Below are 14566 nucleotides of genomic sequence, written 5' to 3' on the forward strand. Positions count from 1 at the left end.
GGGACTGCGAGGCCCAGAAACCACCTTGCAGCTGGCGCCTCTTCCCCCGGAGGCCACGCCCACCTAATTGGCCTCTCCTTATTACCTTTCGCGACACCCGCTACGCGGGTGCCGCTTATAACTCGGACCTTGCCATACCTGTGGAATAGCTCCTGAACTTTTGTTTGCAGCGCACTCCCTGAGGCAGAGTCGGCTGGTGGGAGCGCTACCGCATTCGGCGGGTAGATCATCTGCTCCCAGCGCGACCGCGCCCAGGTAGCAGTGCTTGGAAAGGGCGTCTTCCTGAACAGCCTAGCGGGGGACTGCGAGGCCCAGAAACCACCTTGCAGCTGGCGCCTCTTCCCCCGGAGGCCACGCCCACCTAATTGGCCTCTCCTTATTACCTTTCGCGACACGCGGGTGCCGCTTATAACTCGGACCTTGCCATACCTGTGGAATAGCTCCTGAACTTTTGTTTGCAGCGCACTCCCTGAGGCAGAGTCGGCTGGTGGGAGCGCTACCGCATTCGGCGGGTAGATCATCTGCTCCCTGCGCGACCGCGCCCAGGTAGCAGTGCTTGGAAAGGGCGTCTTCCTGAACAGCCTAGCGGGGGACTGCGAGGCCCAGAAACCACCTTGCAGCTGGCGCCTCTTCCCCCGGAGGCCACGCCTCACGTCCCTAGAACTATCCCATATAAACAATACATACTCCTCCGCGACGCGGGACGCGCGCGGGTCGGAGCCCGGGGCGAAGACCGGGCAAAGAGCGGGCCGTTTGAGGCCGTTCGAGAACGGGAGAGTCCGGTCCGGCCCACCCCCCTAAGAACTACACTTTGGTCAACCCAACACAGGTATCCATTATCTTCTTGATCTTTTTCCACAACCGGTCAGGCAATATAGTAACCTTCCAAGGTGAACATTCATTGCAAAATGAACACGAGAGCCTCCAAGCAGAAAAAATCTAAGAAAAACGGAATAGGAGAAAAATTACTAGGTCCAATGGATGACTTCTTGGCCAAAGCAAATACATTTATTGACCAGAGTATAAGTTTAATCGAGGGTAGAGTTTCTACTGACCTTGCAATTGCACGCCGATCCTCAATGGGACTACTTGCAACTGCAAAAACTCCTGAAGCACAGCCAGCCCCAATTCAAACGGGGGTGACTACAAATAGACTTAGCCTCCCAAATAATGTCGACCTTTCAGCATCCCAATTATGTGTAACCTTCACAGAAAGTGACCTTGAAAAAACCCCTGATATCTTTCCTGATCCTACACCCGAAGAAACAAGGCAAATGAGAGGGAGACGGGAGGGAGCCATAAAGAAACGGAATTCAAAGAAAAAGCCAGTTCACATTGCAAATTCCATAGTAATCGAGCACCCAATTTTGGGAAGCGACACAAATCCTTTAGTGCTACCCAATCATACTACTCCCTCAACTAATAACGTGGTAACAATACATCACTTACCACATGACCTTCGAGAATCTTTAATCCCAGACCCTCCAAGCCCACAACACACAGGAAGACAAAGAGAATCAGCAAGACTAATTAAAGAGATAGCCTCCCTCTTAAATTCCTACATTCGTCCGTTAGAATCCAGACTCAGTAACATAGAGAGTCAGCTAACAAAAATTACTGGCTCTCTCAAATCTATATCCCCACAACCCCATACTAAACCACCTTCAAACCCATCAACTACTTCCCCTGTACCTAAGAAATCTGCAACTCTACCTCCCCCGCAGTCTAAAAGACAAACCACAATAACCCTCCCAACAAACCCTCCCATTGCACAAAAGTCAACTCCCACGTCCCAAGTCATTCCCCCACAAGCCAGTTCCCAACCAACACCAACAGTAAATACCCCAACTGTAAAAACACCTGCCTCTAAAACTCCTCTTATAACAAACACAAAGCCACCACAAACAAAAGGTGCCCCGAGAGGGACAATCGAACAAACACCGACCTTACATTTGCCACCTGAGGCTTCTCCTTATGTGGTAGTTATGACGGGGGTCCCCGAACTTACAGGCGAGGGGTCGGAACCCAACTGGTCATTAAAGAACAAAGTCCAGTATTGGCTGAATACAAATCGCCCCGTCCCGCCACACTGGAAAAGCAAAATAGCATCAGTATCCCGGACCCCGTGGGTAGGTTATAAGAAAAAATCCATCCGGGGAGACTGCATAGTAATTACGTTTGAGGACCCCAGTATAGCTGAATATATCTGTTCCGGGGAATATAACAACTCCTTAGGGGGGATTGTAACAAGACCCTTGTCCTATTTCTACCCAAAGAGGTATAATAATAACAACTTTACACGTAACACCAACAACATCTGGAGGAATCCAATCCCGCAGCCATGGGAGTTAGATATTGCCGGCCCAAACTTATCAACGCGATTTAGTGACTCTACCAATTCTTGGTGCCCACCTTATCAGAATTACCATCAGAGAGAAGCACCATGGCAGGTCGTGGGCCCACAAAATAGATTCAGAAACTGGGAGCAGTGGGAGAGACCATCCCACCAATCTTACGGACCTAACTATGGAGATACCAATAATGGGCAACATTGGCTAGGCATCCCGACCATGAACAGGTTCAGCGGCCTGGAAATGGTCGATTGACCAATAATTTCCCCGGAGCCCTCATTAATAACCCTGGCACCTTCCTCTTCTACTCCACCTCCATCACAAACAACCAATGATGTATTAGAATATGCACCTACCCAGCTTTCCGTGATCTTCTGGAACGTGGCCGGTCTCCGAAACAAGATTGAGGACGGCTCGGCAGCCGCATTCTTGAAGGACAATCAAATCATTTGCCTACAAGAGACCTGGGCCACGACACCCCTTCATCTCGTGGGGTACAGGACATTCATATCTCCCGCCCTCCCCAGTACCTCAGGAAGACCTAAAGGGGGTTTAGTAATTTACATGGCCAACACAATTGCCGACACAAAGATTTTCAAGGTAGATCTCTTTTTGAACTTTCAGATCCTCACTCTCACTATAGGAAAAAAACTTCTTATTACAATAATAAATATATACAATAATATGGATGCTGATAACTTTGTGAGTGTCCTTTCTCTAATTCAAGACAAAATAACTGAACACTCTCATACCAAACAGAAAACGGCTAATGCCTACGTAATATGGGGTGGTGATTTCAACCTACATCCTTGCCCCAACATCGATACCTGTGGAATGGTGGACGAGCATGACAATCTTCTAACCCACTTTATCCACTCAGGAGTGGGGCCAGTGACGAATAAAATACTTTCTGATCTGGACTTGCAAATAATAAATCCCGTCCAACAGTCAACCAATAAATTAGAACCTACGTACAGAGGAAGGGGCCATGAGACTACTGTAGACTACGTAATAGCTACAGAAGGCTTGAAAGCTCAAATCAGTACTATCAAAATCCTGGAAAATCATCTCAGCGATCACTCTGCGTTAAGTCTACTTCTCCAAATACATCAACCAAAATCTCTGATGGCAAACATAGCTAACACGCTAACACAGAACAGGATTGAACTGGGTAAAAGTAACGGTTTTACAATTAGATGGGAAAAAGTAGATCCCAATACTCTTACAAAACGGCTAGTTACTTCTGCATATAAAAACATATTGATCTGCCTTGACCCTCATGCGGAACCGAACCAAATCCTGGAAAACTTTAATGTTATAATAGACCAGGTCAAAAACCTATTAACCAGAACTTCTAACCAAAATAAGAAAAACCACACGGGTTGGTTTAACCGAGACTGTACTAAAGCTCAGACCAACTTGAGGAAGGCTCTTGGTGAATCAAACAGAGACAAAACAAAGATCCAAGATCTTCGACGGGAATACAACACTGCTAGGAAAACAAGGAAAAAAGAACTAAAAATATCCCTGTGGAAGGCCTTGCATGAGAGTGCTCTCTTGAAAGACAGCCAGGCTTTCTGGAAAATAGTTAAATCTCCTTTGTTAACAGATTCCAGCGGTCCAAAACTAGATGTGGCTATTGATGAGTCAACATGGGTGAACCATTTTTTGAAAATTTTCCAACAGACACCCAATAGCGAATCACATCACTCTAATAACAATCCAGTCGCCTTTCCTATTTCTCTGGAATTCGATCTACAGGACTTTGAAATGGCACTATCCTCAAGTAAGTCTGGGAAAGCCCCCGGTCCTGATGGGGTCCCAGTTGACCTTTTCAAATTTCTCCCCGACCTTTGGGCTCCAATAATCACGAGAGTTTGTACAGCAACAATGAAACTCGGGCTGTTAGATTCATGGTCATCATCTATAATGGTCCCAATTTTCAAGAAGGGGGATCGACAAGATGTCAAGTGCTACCGTCCAATCTCGCTTCTTGACTCCCTGGGCAAAGTGCTTGGCAGAGTCCTCCTTGGAAAGCTGCAACAGTGGGCATCAGACAAAAACATCCTATCGGACCTACAGTTCGGCTTCAGGGAGGGCTTTGGTACCATCGAACAAGCACTAAACCTTAGTTTATTGACATCTTAATACATCCACGCCAAAACAGGTACCATTTTCATGACATACGTGGATTTGTCCTCCGCATTTGACTGTGTCTCACATTCCAAGCTCTGGTCGCTACTGAGTGAAATGGGGGTAGATCCTCCCCTTTTGGACTTCCTAAGGGAGCTTTACAGTGAAGCCACGGCGAGAGTGAGGTATGGGACAAGAGGAGAACTAACAGCACCATTTAGGGTAGAGCGGGGAGTGAGGCAAGGCTGCGTCTTGGCCCCCTTTCTCTTCTCACTCTATACCAACGGCCTTGAAGAGTCTATGTTGAGAGGGGGGAGAGACCTCCCAAGAGTAAAAGCACGCCTGATCCCCGCACTGCTCTACGCGGACGACGCAGTCATTTTAGCTCGAACCCCGAATGAACTGCAGAAATCACTATCTAAATATGCAGATTTTATGGCCGCTTTGGACTTGCATATAAATGTTAAAAAAACTTTTGTGATGGTAGTCGGTGGAACAAGAAAACCTGTTAAGTCCATCTTTCTGAAAGATCAAAAAATCGAAAAAACCTCACAATACCCCTACTTAGGCATCATGATAGATGATGCCCTAAACTGGAAAGCAAGGGAAAACTGTGGAAGGCTTGGGTCCTGTCACTGACCGGCTTGGACCACTACTACATGGAAAAACAAAGCAATGGCCGGGCAGTATTAAATTAACATCATAGTACACAAACCTAGTGTAATAAATCACCAGGTTGGACAACCATTTGTGTTGATTGACTTATTATTTTTTATAAAATATTTTGTGCAAGAATTTCTTTGGCATCAAAAAGATACAACACAACATTCATAACACAATACAAAAACCAAATTCAGTGAACTAAGAAACAATTATCAAAACAATGTGAAAACAATACAATTGTCATACATAAATAACATGGACAACTATGGAAAGGCCTCAAATTAATCACTTTACAGAGGCTCCAATCCTGGATGTAGAATAAACAAGGGGACTGTTAAGTTTGAAAAAACCTCCTCGTTACAACCATCACAAGATACACAGTAAATACCACATCAGGTGCTTAGGCTAGGAGCAACATGGGAACAGTTGGACAATTCCAAAGTGTATTTTAGTTGAATCCTAGCGTGCCCTAGCAATTTGGTATCTTGGAGGTAAGAACGTCGACGCGTTTCGAACCCAGTGCTATTCCGCGGGTTCTCCTCAGGACAGGGACTGGGGGGTTGTTGTCACTTATTTGTGAGATGGAGGGATCACTGCCTTTACAGAGGGCGAGGTTGCCGCTGAACAAGGACGCGGTGCCGGCCGTGATCAGTTGTTCGATGTATAAATCTAAAGTCTTGTTTGACACAGTTGTTAATTTAAATTGAGCGCGTGGGAGGCGGCGGCCGCCACACGGGCTGGCGTGTTCTCGACAGAGAAAGCGAGCTGCAGCGGTCCGGCACCCAGTGACTTCTGAGACACAGCTTGTTGCTAAACTGGAAAGCGGCGGTAGAGGCAAGGAGACATCTTTTTAAACGAGCGATATTGGCACTGATGAAATTTTCAAATAAACTCGGAAAAAGATCTCCAGTGGAACTGCTACAGATTTATGCCGCAAAGTGCCAATCCATCACATTATATGGCGCAGGGATCTGGGGGCATACAAATATTGGCTCCATACAAAAAGAGGAAAATATCTTCTTGAGATTCCTTCTATCAACCCCACGAGGTACCTCCACCTTTGCCTCACATGTAGAACTGGGAATCTCATATATTGAAGATCTCATTAAAATCCAACCTCTTATGCTTTGGAGGAGAGTCTGGCTGTCCGAAGAAAACACCCTGACAAAAAGCATCCTACAGGACACCATGGAGTTGGACCATGCCAATAAAATAGCTTGGCTCTCCTATATAAGACATTTCTTTTGTGATCTGGGTCTTGAACAATATTACCACAATCCAGAAAAACTAAAGGAAATATCCAAAAAAGAACTAAAGCAAATTGCATTGAACCACTTGGATTCCCTGAGACTATCTTCGCTGATTACAAAAAAATCTGTTATACACGCAATCATCATACAGCAATTTCCGAAAATTCAGCCTTATCTGACTCTAGAAATTACCACGTACGAAAAGATGCTCTAAACAAGGTTCAGAATGAACCTATTTTTCAGATTAGTGACATTTCCGGATAAAAATAACTGGAGAACTCAGATGGACCTGTGCCCCTGTGACGATCACTCACAACAGTCCACCATCCATACAATACTTTTTTGCAAGTTTTATTATACTCACCGAAAGACATGGCTTCTTCCTTTATTAAAAAAATGGGGTTATAGACAATGTCGTCCAGCCCTGCTGGCACTCCAATCGTTGGACTCTGAATGCACTGTGTACCATGTACTAAATTTTTTAAAGTGTATTATGAGACACAGAAACAATTTGTAAAAGCAAAGTACTAACTCATACCCTATGTAAATTGCTGGCAATTTGACCTTTTTACAGTATACTTAATTGTAATTTTTTAACTGAAAGTTTGTATAACTATGTCATCTTTTATGGTTTTGCAACTCCTAAAAAAACCGAATAAAGATTATTATTATTATTATTATTCACTCATCCCCATACAGGTAAACAGATTAGACTCAGACACACCTCTGACTGTAATACGAGCTCAGTGATATATGCTATCAAGTGTCCGTGTGGTCTAGTTTATGTAGGCCGCACCTCTAGGAAAATCAAGGTTAGGCTCACAGAGCATAAATCAAACATTAGACTAGGGAATGAGAAATCAAGTTTGGCACAACATTGGAAGGAGAGACAGCATACCATTCCTCAACTAAGATTTACTGTACTGGAGCAGGTGTTGGTGGAGCCCCACGTGGATCCCAACATACGGATAGCTCAAAGAGAAACATTTTGGATGAGGTACTTAAATACCGTTAAGCCGGGAGGGCTGAATGACAAAATCGAATTTGCATGCTATTTATGATGAATCTACATTCTTGACATTGTGGTGGTAAATGAGTTGTTAATACAGGATTAAGCGTGAATAAAGTGCCACCAACGTTAGTGTACATATAGACGTACAGTTTTTATCACCATTGTTGATTTTGTTCACTTTTATTGTATTCATTCTAATCTTCTTCTTCTTTTTTTTTTATTAGTGTTATTTTCATAAGTTATCTTCCTTATGTTTGACTTGATGAATGAGTATTCATTCATATAAGATGACTGAGGTTTATAGAATTGAAGAGATTTCCCGCTATATGTATCAAGCTATTTAGCATTCGCAAAGGCCGAAATTCTGCGAATTTCGGCCTTTGCGAATGCTAAATAGACAAATGGAATGTATCAAACAAGTTTGATGCAAAATAAGGATTAGCAAAATTTGCTAATCCTTATTTTGCGATTGCACTTAAGGAATTGCAAATTTTGCGATTCCTTAAATGCAATGTATCAAACAAATATTATGGAAAAAATGCCATTAAGGATTAGCAAATTACCACCAACTTCTAGTTGGTGGTAATTTGCGAATTCTTATCAAAAAGCTTTTTTGAAAAAAACCAAAGGTGCCATATGACGCCCATACATGCCCTTAGGGCATGTATGTGCGCCATATGCCCCCAAATGTCTTTTTCAGGGGTGCAGCAGGGTGTTCTTGAGACACCCCTGCACCCTTGGAAAAATCCCTAATTTGCGATCAGCAAATTGCTAATTGCAAATTGCACTTTCATTCCTATGGGCCTCCTGGCCCATGGAAATGAAGGGGTAATTTGCGAATGACAATTTGCTAATCTCAAATTAGGAATGCTAAGGAATCGCTATTGGAAAGCGATTTTGTACATACATACCGTTTTGCATTTCCTAAATAGCGATTGGTTTGTTGATACATATAGCGGTTCTTCAGTAGAACGATAGTCTGTCTTCTAGTTTAATCACAGTCCGCTTTTGATCTCTATTTTGTGGAGGGTTACGTGTTGATAAATAAATAATATTGTTTATTGTAAGCGCAGAATTCCCACATTCCCGTATTTCAATATGGTAACAATTTGGAAGTTAGCAGGTATTGTAACTCTATGTCTCGTAAGGAAGGGGGCAGGGAAACCAGTCCGTTGTTTGTGTTGGACGTTATATTACGTAGCAGCACGTAACGCCATGATACGGCGTGTTGTGTCACACTAGAACGAAAGGGGGAGCCGGAGCCGGCGGACCAGGAGAAACGAAAGGTAGACATCGGGGGCAGTCTTTTTTAAAACGAGGGCTGGGCAGCAATTACAGATGCATAATGATACAAATAGTAAGGGAGATTTTTGTGTTGCAGGTAGAACATTGAACCCAGGATTTGTCAAACTCCAGGGAGATACGAGAGGTAGTAAGTGAGGGGTTAACAGAGGTTGCTGTACAGACATTATTACGTCTGTTGCGTATTATCTTAATAGCGGTTTCCCTTTGCCCATAAATACAGACGTTTTTACTAGGATATCGGATTAGGAGACTACACACCCGCTTTGAGGGTTGTTTGTTTTTAGTTTTTTCTACTTTTTGCACGGGTCATGTGTAAAACGTTCGTTGGTTGCACTATATCACACTTGATGGCATGTATAGGGCACAACTACCACATAAACAACTGCTTTATATTTGGATTGCTGGCACGCTTGGATACACGAAGATAATGTAATCGCTTGATTTATTGCATGTGTATAAGCTCTCAAGTGAAGATGATGATTGAAAAGTATATGTACATACTACCATTTGGTCTCATATTATAAAACATTTGTTTATATAGCATTTCCCCTGACGAAGATGCTGAAGCATCGAAATGCATTGGGAGTCGTCGCGAGTTTGGATAAAGCCGATCTGCTATATTTGTATTAGTTTGGCATTTGTTAGAAGAAATCAAACCATATTCTCAATGAAAATGAATTGTGAAAATTGATGGTAAAGAACGGAAAATACAAAATATTCTTTCAAATGAGCAGTAAACAATTCTTGAGTTGATATTTCACTGATTACTTTCGTTTGTTGAATTAATTTTGATGGTATAGTATTCATATAGCTGTATAACAAAATAAGGAGTACCACCAAAGACAAGGCTTGGAAACCAATATCGGTGGGATGAGACTCTAATGTAAAAAAAGAAGAAGTCCTTCTTTGTTTTTAAGGAACCCCTCACTCACCGACCTGGTCGGTGACATGCTTCATCATCGGGGCCACCCTGACAGCCGAGTGCCGTCAAGGTGTGCTGCAACACCTGAGATACAGTGGAGCGGGTATGTGAGTGATGAATGTAATGAAAAAAAGTCAGTGAATTAAAAATTGTCCTGGTATGACTTATCCAAAGATTATTTATTCTAAGACTACTGGACAATGTTAAAAAAAGGTGTATGTCGATACAGTGAAGGCTTAATTAGGACCAAATGTATCTGTGGTATGTGTTAGGTCTACATGTTTCAAACCAACAAGGGGAATTTACCGGTTTTTCTTCAGGACCAAAACATTAAAAGGAGTTGGGTGGTCAGGGTACACTAACACCCTGCCATACCTGCAATCCTTTTTAGACCCATACTAGCAATTTGCCAAGTGGGTAGAGAAAAAAGTAACCCAGAAGTGGTTACATTTAAAATGCAAAAAACCTGTGAAGAAAGAGAGGATCATAAGTCATAAAAACTGGTTACATGCCTGCAACGTAGTGAAGTGACGTAGTCCGCTCTATATGTGAATCATCCCACATTCAATTAATGCGAATTATCCATAGTGCGGTGTATCAGCATTGCTTCTGAGTGGAAGTTTTTTAGATTCTACCAGAACACACATATCAATATAAGTGTGAAGGTGAACACGCATAGATATATTTTTTAGCCAGTTTGTTACAAGCTAGATAGTGCGTGACTAAGTCATAACTATATATTAATAGTGCCAGGGATTACCGACGTGATAATAGTACAACTTGACCCAAAGTTACATACAATACAAGACAGACGACACATTAGACACACATTGCCAAATAATGAAAGAAGTGCTCACTCCTCAATGGGGGAATGTTGGCTGCACGGGGATTGAGGGGAGAGATCACAAAGCTCGAAACGTATTCTGTGAATTCAAAGAGAGAGGGGAGCAGATCAGTTCGCAATCCGGCAGAGAATACCGCATTGTACTCCTTCTGTTCGAAAGAAAAGGCAAGGAAACGAACGCGTTTCCTACTGTTACAATCTCTACTGACAGTTTCTGATGTTCAATATCGACCATCAACCTATGCCGCCCCTCCGCGCACCCGTGAGGAAACGAAGGCAGCGCCAAAGGTAAAGGCGGCCGCCATTGGGGGCGTGGTGGGCGTGGTTAGCGATGCGTGCTGTCGTCACGTAGTCACGTGATAGTAGTACGGGAGCCCGTTTGGAAAAAAGGGAGGGTTGCCATAGGAACGCAGGTAAACAAACCTCCGTTCCGCGTGAAACTACGGGCAAATCCAAATGAATATTTCACAAGACCATGCAAGAAGTATTCTACAAAAGATCATGCAAGGAGTATTTCACAGAAGGGAAAAGGGGCCCCATTAATATAAATGACTGCTCAACTGGTATAGATCGGGGCAAGCAGTAAGAATCATGGCAAAGAACTGGAGTTGGGGTGTTTATTTAAGAGAATGGGGCGAACCCGTAAAAATAGAGGAATTCTCTATAAATCCGGGGCTTGGCAACAGACTGGAATAAGTCTAAGTGAAGAGGTGATCGGGAGTACCCTTCCGTCCACCTAGGTGGAAAAAAATCCCTTTGCTCTCTAATTTTGTTTAATACATAGTATTCATATATACATGTACTATATTGTACCTTTAAATGTGGAAGAAATGTTGCAGTAGTTGTTAAATTAAGTAAACGGAGAAAGAATTGATGGTGCACCTATGCACGTTTGAACAGTGCATTCCTGCAATTGACACAGTTGTGTCTGAGTGTTCAGTTCTTTAAAAGACCTGACAGGGGTCAGTCAGGTAGCAGGTTTGCACCGATTTGCTTAAAAATTTATAAAAATGTATGAATATATAAATATTACTAAGGTTTAAAACAAGGGGTGTGCAGGTCACACACACATTTTAGTTCATTACTCACAACACCCCAGGCAAAACCAGGTTGGTGTGTGATAGGTAATTTTGATGTCGTCTCAATAGGATTTGGGCCCTTGCCTGTCGCGGGTACTTGACCCACCCATGCAAGTAAGGTACCATTTTTATCGGCAGACCTGGGGAAACGCTGGGTGGGAGGACATTTGTTGATCCACGCAGATTCCAGACCTTTCCACCACAGAAATGTGAGGAAAGTTGTTTTTTTGACAACATTTTAGGTTTGCAAGGGATTCTGGGTAACAGAACCTGGTGAGAGGCAGTCAAGTCACCCATGCTGGATTCCCCTGGGTAGCTATTTTTCAAAAATGTATAGGTTTGCTAGGTTTCGCTAGGTGCCGGCAGAGCTATGGTTCAAAACCTACAGCTAGGCATTTTGCCATAAAGGGTCATTTTTCACTGCAAAATTGGGGTGTGTCCTCGTTGCGTTTTGCACCATTTTCTGTCACGGGCACTAGGCCTACCCACACAAGTGAGGTACCATTTCTCTTGGAAGACTTTGGGGAATGCGGGGTGGGTAGAAATTTGTGGATCCATGCAGATTCCAGAACTTTCCACCACAGAAATGTGATGAAGTTTTTTTTTTTTGACAATTTGTTAGGTTTGCAAGGGATTCTGGGTAACAGAACTTGGTGGGAGCCAGTCAAGTCACCTGATCCTAGATTCCCTTGGGTGTTCGGTTTTTAAAAATGTATAGATTTGCTGGGTTTCCCTAGGTGCGGGCTGAGCTAGGGTTAAAAAACTACAGCTAGGCACTTTGCGAAAAAAGGGTCATTTTTCACGGTGAAATTGGGGTGTGTCCACTTTGCGTTTTGTGACGTTTCCTGTCCCGGGCACTAAGCATACCCACTCAAGTGAGATACCATTTTTCTCAGAAGACTTTGGGGAACGAGGGGTGGGTGTAAATGTGTGGATCTACACAAATTCAAGAACTTCCCACCACAGAAATGTGAGGAAAATGTGTTTTTACAGAGTCTGGTGAGAGGCACTCAAGTCACCCCATCCTGGATTCCCTTGGGTGTCTAGTTTTTAAAAATGTATAGGTTTGCTAGGTATCCCTAGGTCTCCCTAGGTGCCGGCAGAGCTAGGGTTAAAAAACTATAGCTAGACACTTTGCAAAAAAAGGGTAATTTTTCATTGTGAAATGTGGTGTGTTCACCTTGGGTTTTGAGCCATTTCCTATCATGGGCACTATGCCTACCCACACAAGTGAGGTACCATTTTTATCGGGAGACTTAGGGTAATTCACATTTTTAAAGCAACTGTTATTACCCATTGACTTACGATGCATTTCTGCCTTCCAAATTAAAGACATTGTGTAAAAAAGAAGTCATTTTGAAAAATGACCGATAATTCTCATGCTAGTAGGAGTATTCCCAATTTTGGAAATGTGCAAATATCTACTGTTTCTAAACTCTATATTTTGTTCCCATTTCAGAAATACATAGGTGTCTTTCATACCGATTTTTCCATGTATACATTTTCCCAAAATAATTGCTATAAACTCCGTACATAATAAAAAGCCATTGCTAATTGCTGCTCAGTTTTTTAATCTGGGTTCGTCGGTTTCTTGGTGGACCTATAAGTCCTATATAGCCCCACAACCAGTAAGGTCCAGCGGATGTAACAGTATATTGCTTTTAAAGTGCTGTCATAATTGGAAGAAGTTACAGGTGAAAACGTTGACACAAAAGACTGTTTTTTTTAACTAATTTTAAATTTTTCCTATATTTAACTGTTAGTTTCTATAAAGAAACCTTGATGGATCTACACAAATGACCCCTTGCTCAATTCAAAATGTTGTCTACTTTTTTTAAATGTATAGCTTTTCAGGATCCGTTATTACTTTCATACCCATTTCTAACATTAACTAGAAGGAGGTTGAAAGCACAAAAAATAGCAAAAATAGGCTATGTCCCAGAAAAATGCCAAAACTGTGTAAAAAGATTTTGGTTTTCCGACAAAAATCGGTCATTCCCTAAAAGCTGGGGAAATGGCGATTTCAGCCCCACAAACCCTTTTTTGGTACCATTTGCAGGGAAAACCCCAGACACTTTTATTTGAAGCCCTTTTTCCCCATTTTTCCACAAAAAAACAAAATGTAGCTGTATTTTGGCTAATTTCTGGGACCCCTCCAGAGGAATCCACAAACCATGGGTACCTTTAGAATACCTATGATGTTAGAAGAAAAGGCCACAAATTTGACATGGATACCTTATGTGGTCAAAAAGTTACAGGGGCCTAAGCGTGCACTACCCCAAATGGCCAAAAAAAAAAGGCTTAGCTCACGGGGAAAAGGCCTAGCTGCGAAGGGTTTAAAACCGCATTAGTGTTTGCGTCTCTTTCGATCAAAAAAATACAATTGTGGACCTAGATTTGGAGGTGTCAAGGTAAGTTTGCATTTTATGTGAGAAACGTTGTGGAAATGTGGAAATCTGTAGCGTAGCCACCTCTTCCTCCCATCCAGTATCTACGGTTTCCCCTTCCATTTCTGCGATTGTCTTACATGGAATGGTCCATTCGCTAGTCTCACTTTCCTTCTTGATTAAATGTATTTCTGTGTGGAAATCTTAATTTAGCGGAGCATAATTTCTTTTTTTTTGCGAGGGAAAACCAGCTACACTTAAGAGTGTGAAGCCTTTCTGGGCTACCACCATCTATATGTATCTAATTAAAGTATAAAACTCACTTCTTTTCCTCCTTGTTTCAGAATCTTGGTCCCTACTGTGTCAGTAAGACTGCCATCGTTGGGATGATCAAAATTTTGGCATCAGAACTAGCTCTTCTGAATATTCGGCTAAACTCACTGGCACCTGGACCGACGTTGACCAAGTACCAAACTCGTGTAAGTATAGTAAGCATTATAGAACTGGGAAAACGTTATACATTTTCCAGTGGTTGCAAATGAAACACAGATCAATTTAAAAAGGTTCTCAGTTAAGGACTTCTGGGCTCTAATAAAGTGACTCTGGAACCTGCAGAACTG

General features: G+C 42.6%; 1 protein-coding gene across 2 annotated transcripts in view; it reads left to right on the forward strand.

Annotated features, from left to right (window-relative positions):
* The window catches only part of LOC144791617 (dehydrogenase/reductase SDR family member 4-like), a 482332-nt gene that overhangs the window by 358414 nt on the left and 109352 nt on the right, over nt 1–14566 (forward strand). For both annotated transcript variants that reach the window (XM_078666341.1, XM_078666342.1), the window contains one exon: nt 14291–14425. In XM_078666341.1, the coding sequence (XP_078522467.1) occupies nt 14291–14425 (135 nt within the window). The remainder of the gene's footprint in view (nt 1–14290; nt 14426–14566) is intronic.

Source organism: Lissotriton helveticus, chromosome 11, assembly GCF_964261635.1.
Source record: "Lissotriton helveticus chromosome 11, aLisHel1.1, whole genome shotgun sequence".
NCBI classification, from domain to species: domain Eukaryota; kingdom Metazoa; phylum Chordata; class Amphibia; order Caudata; family Salamandridae; genus Lissotriton; species Lissotriton helveticus.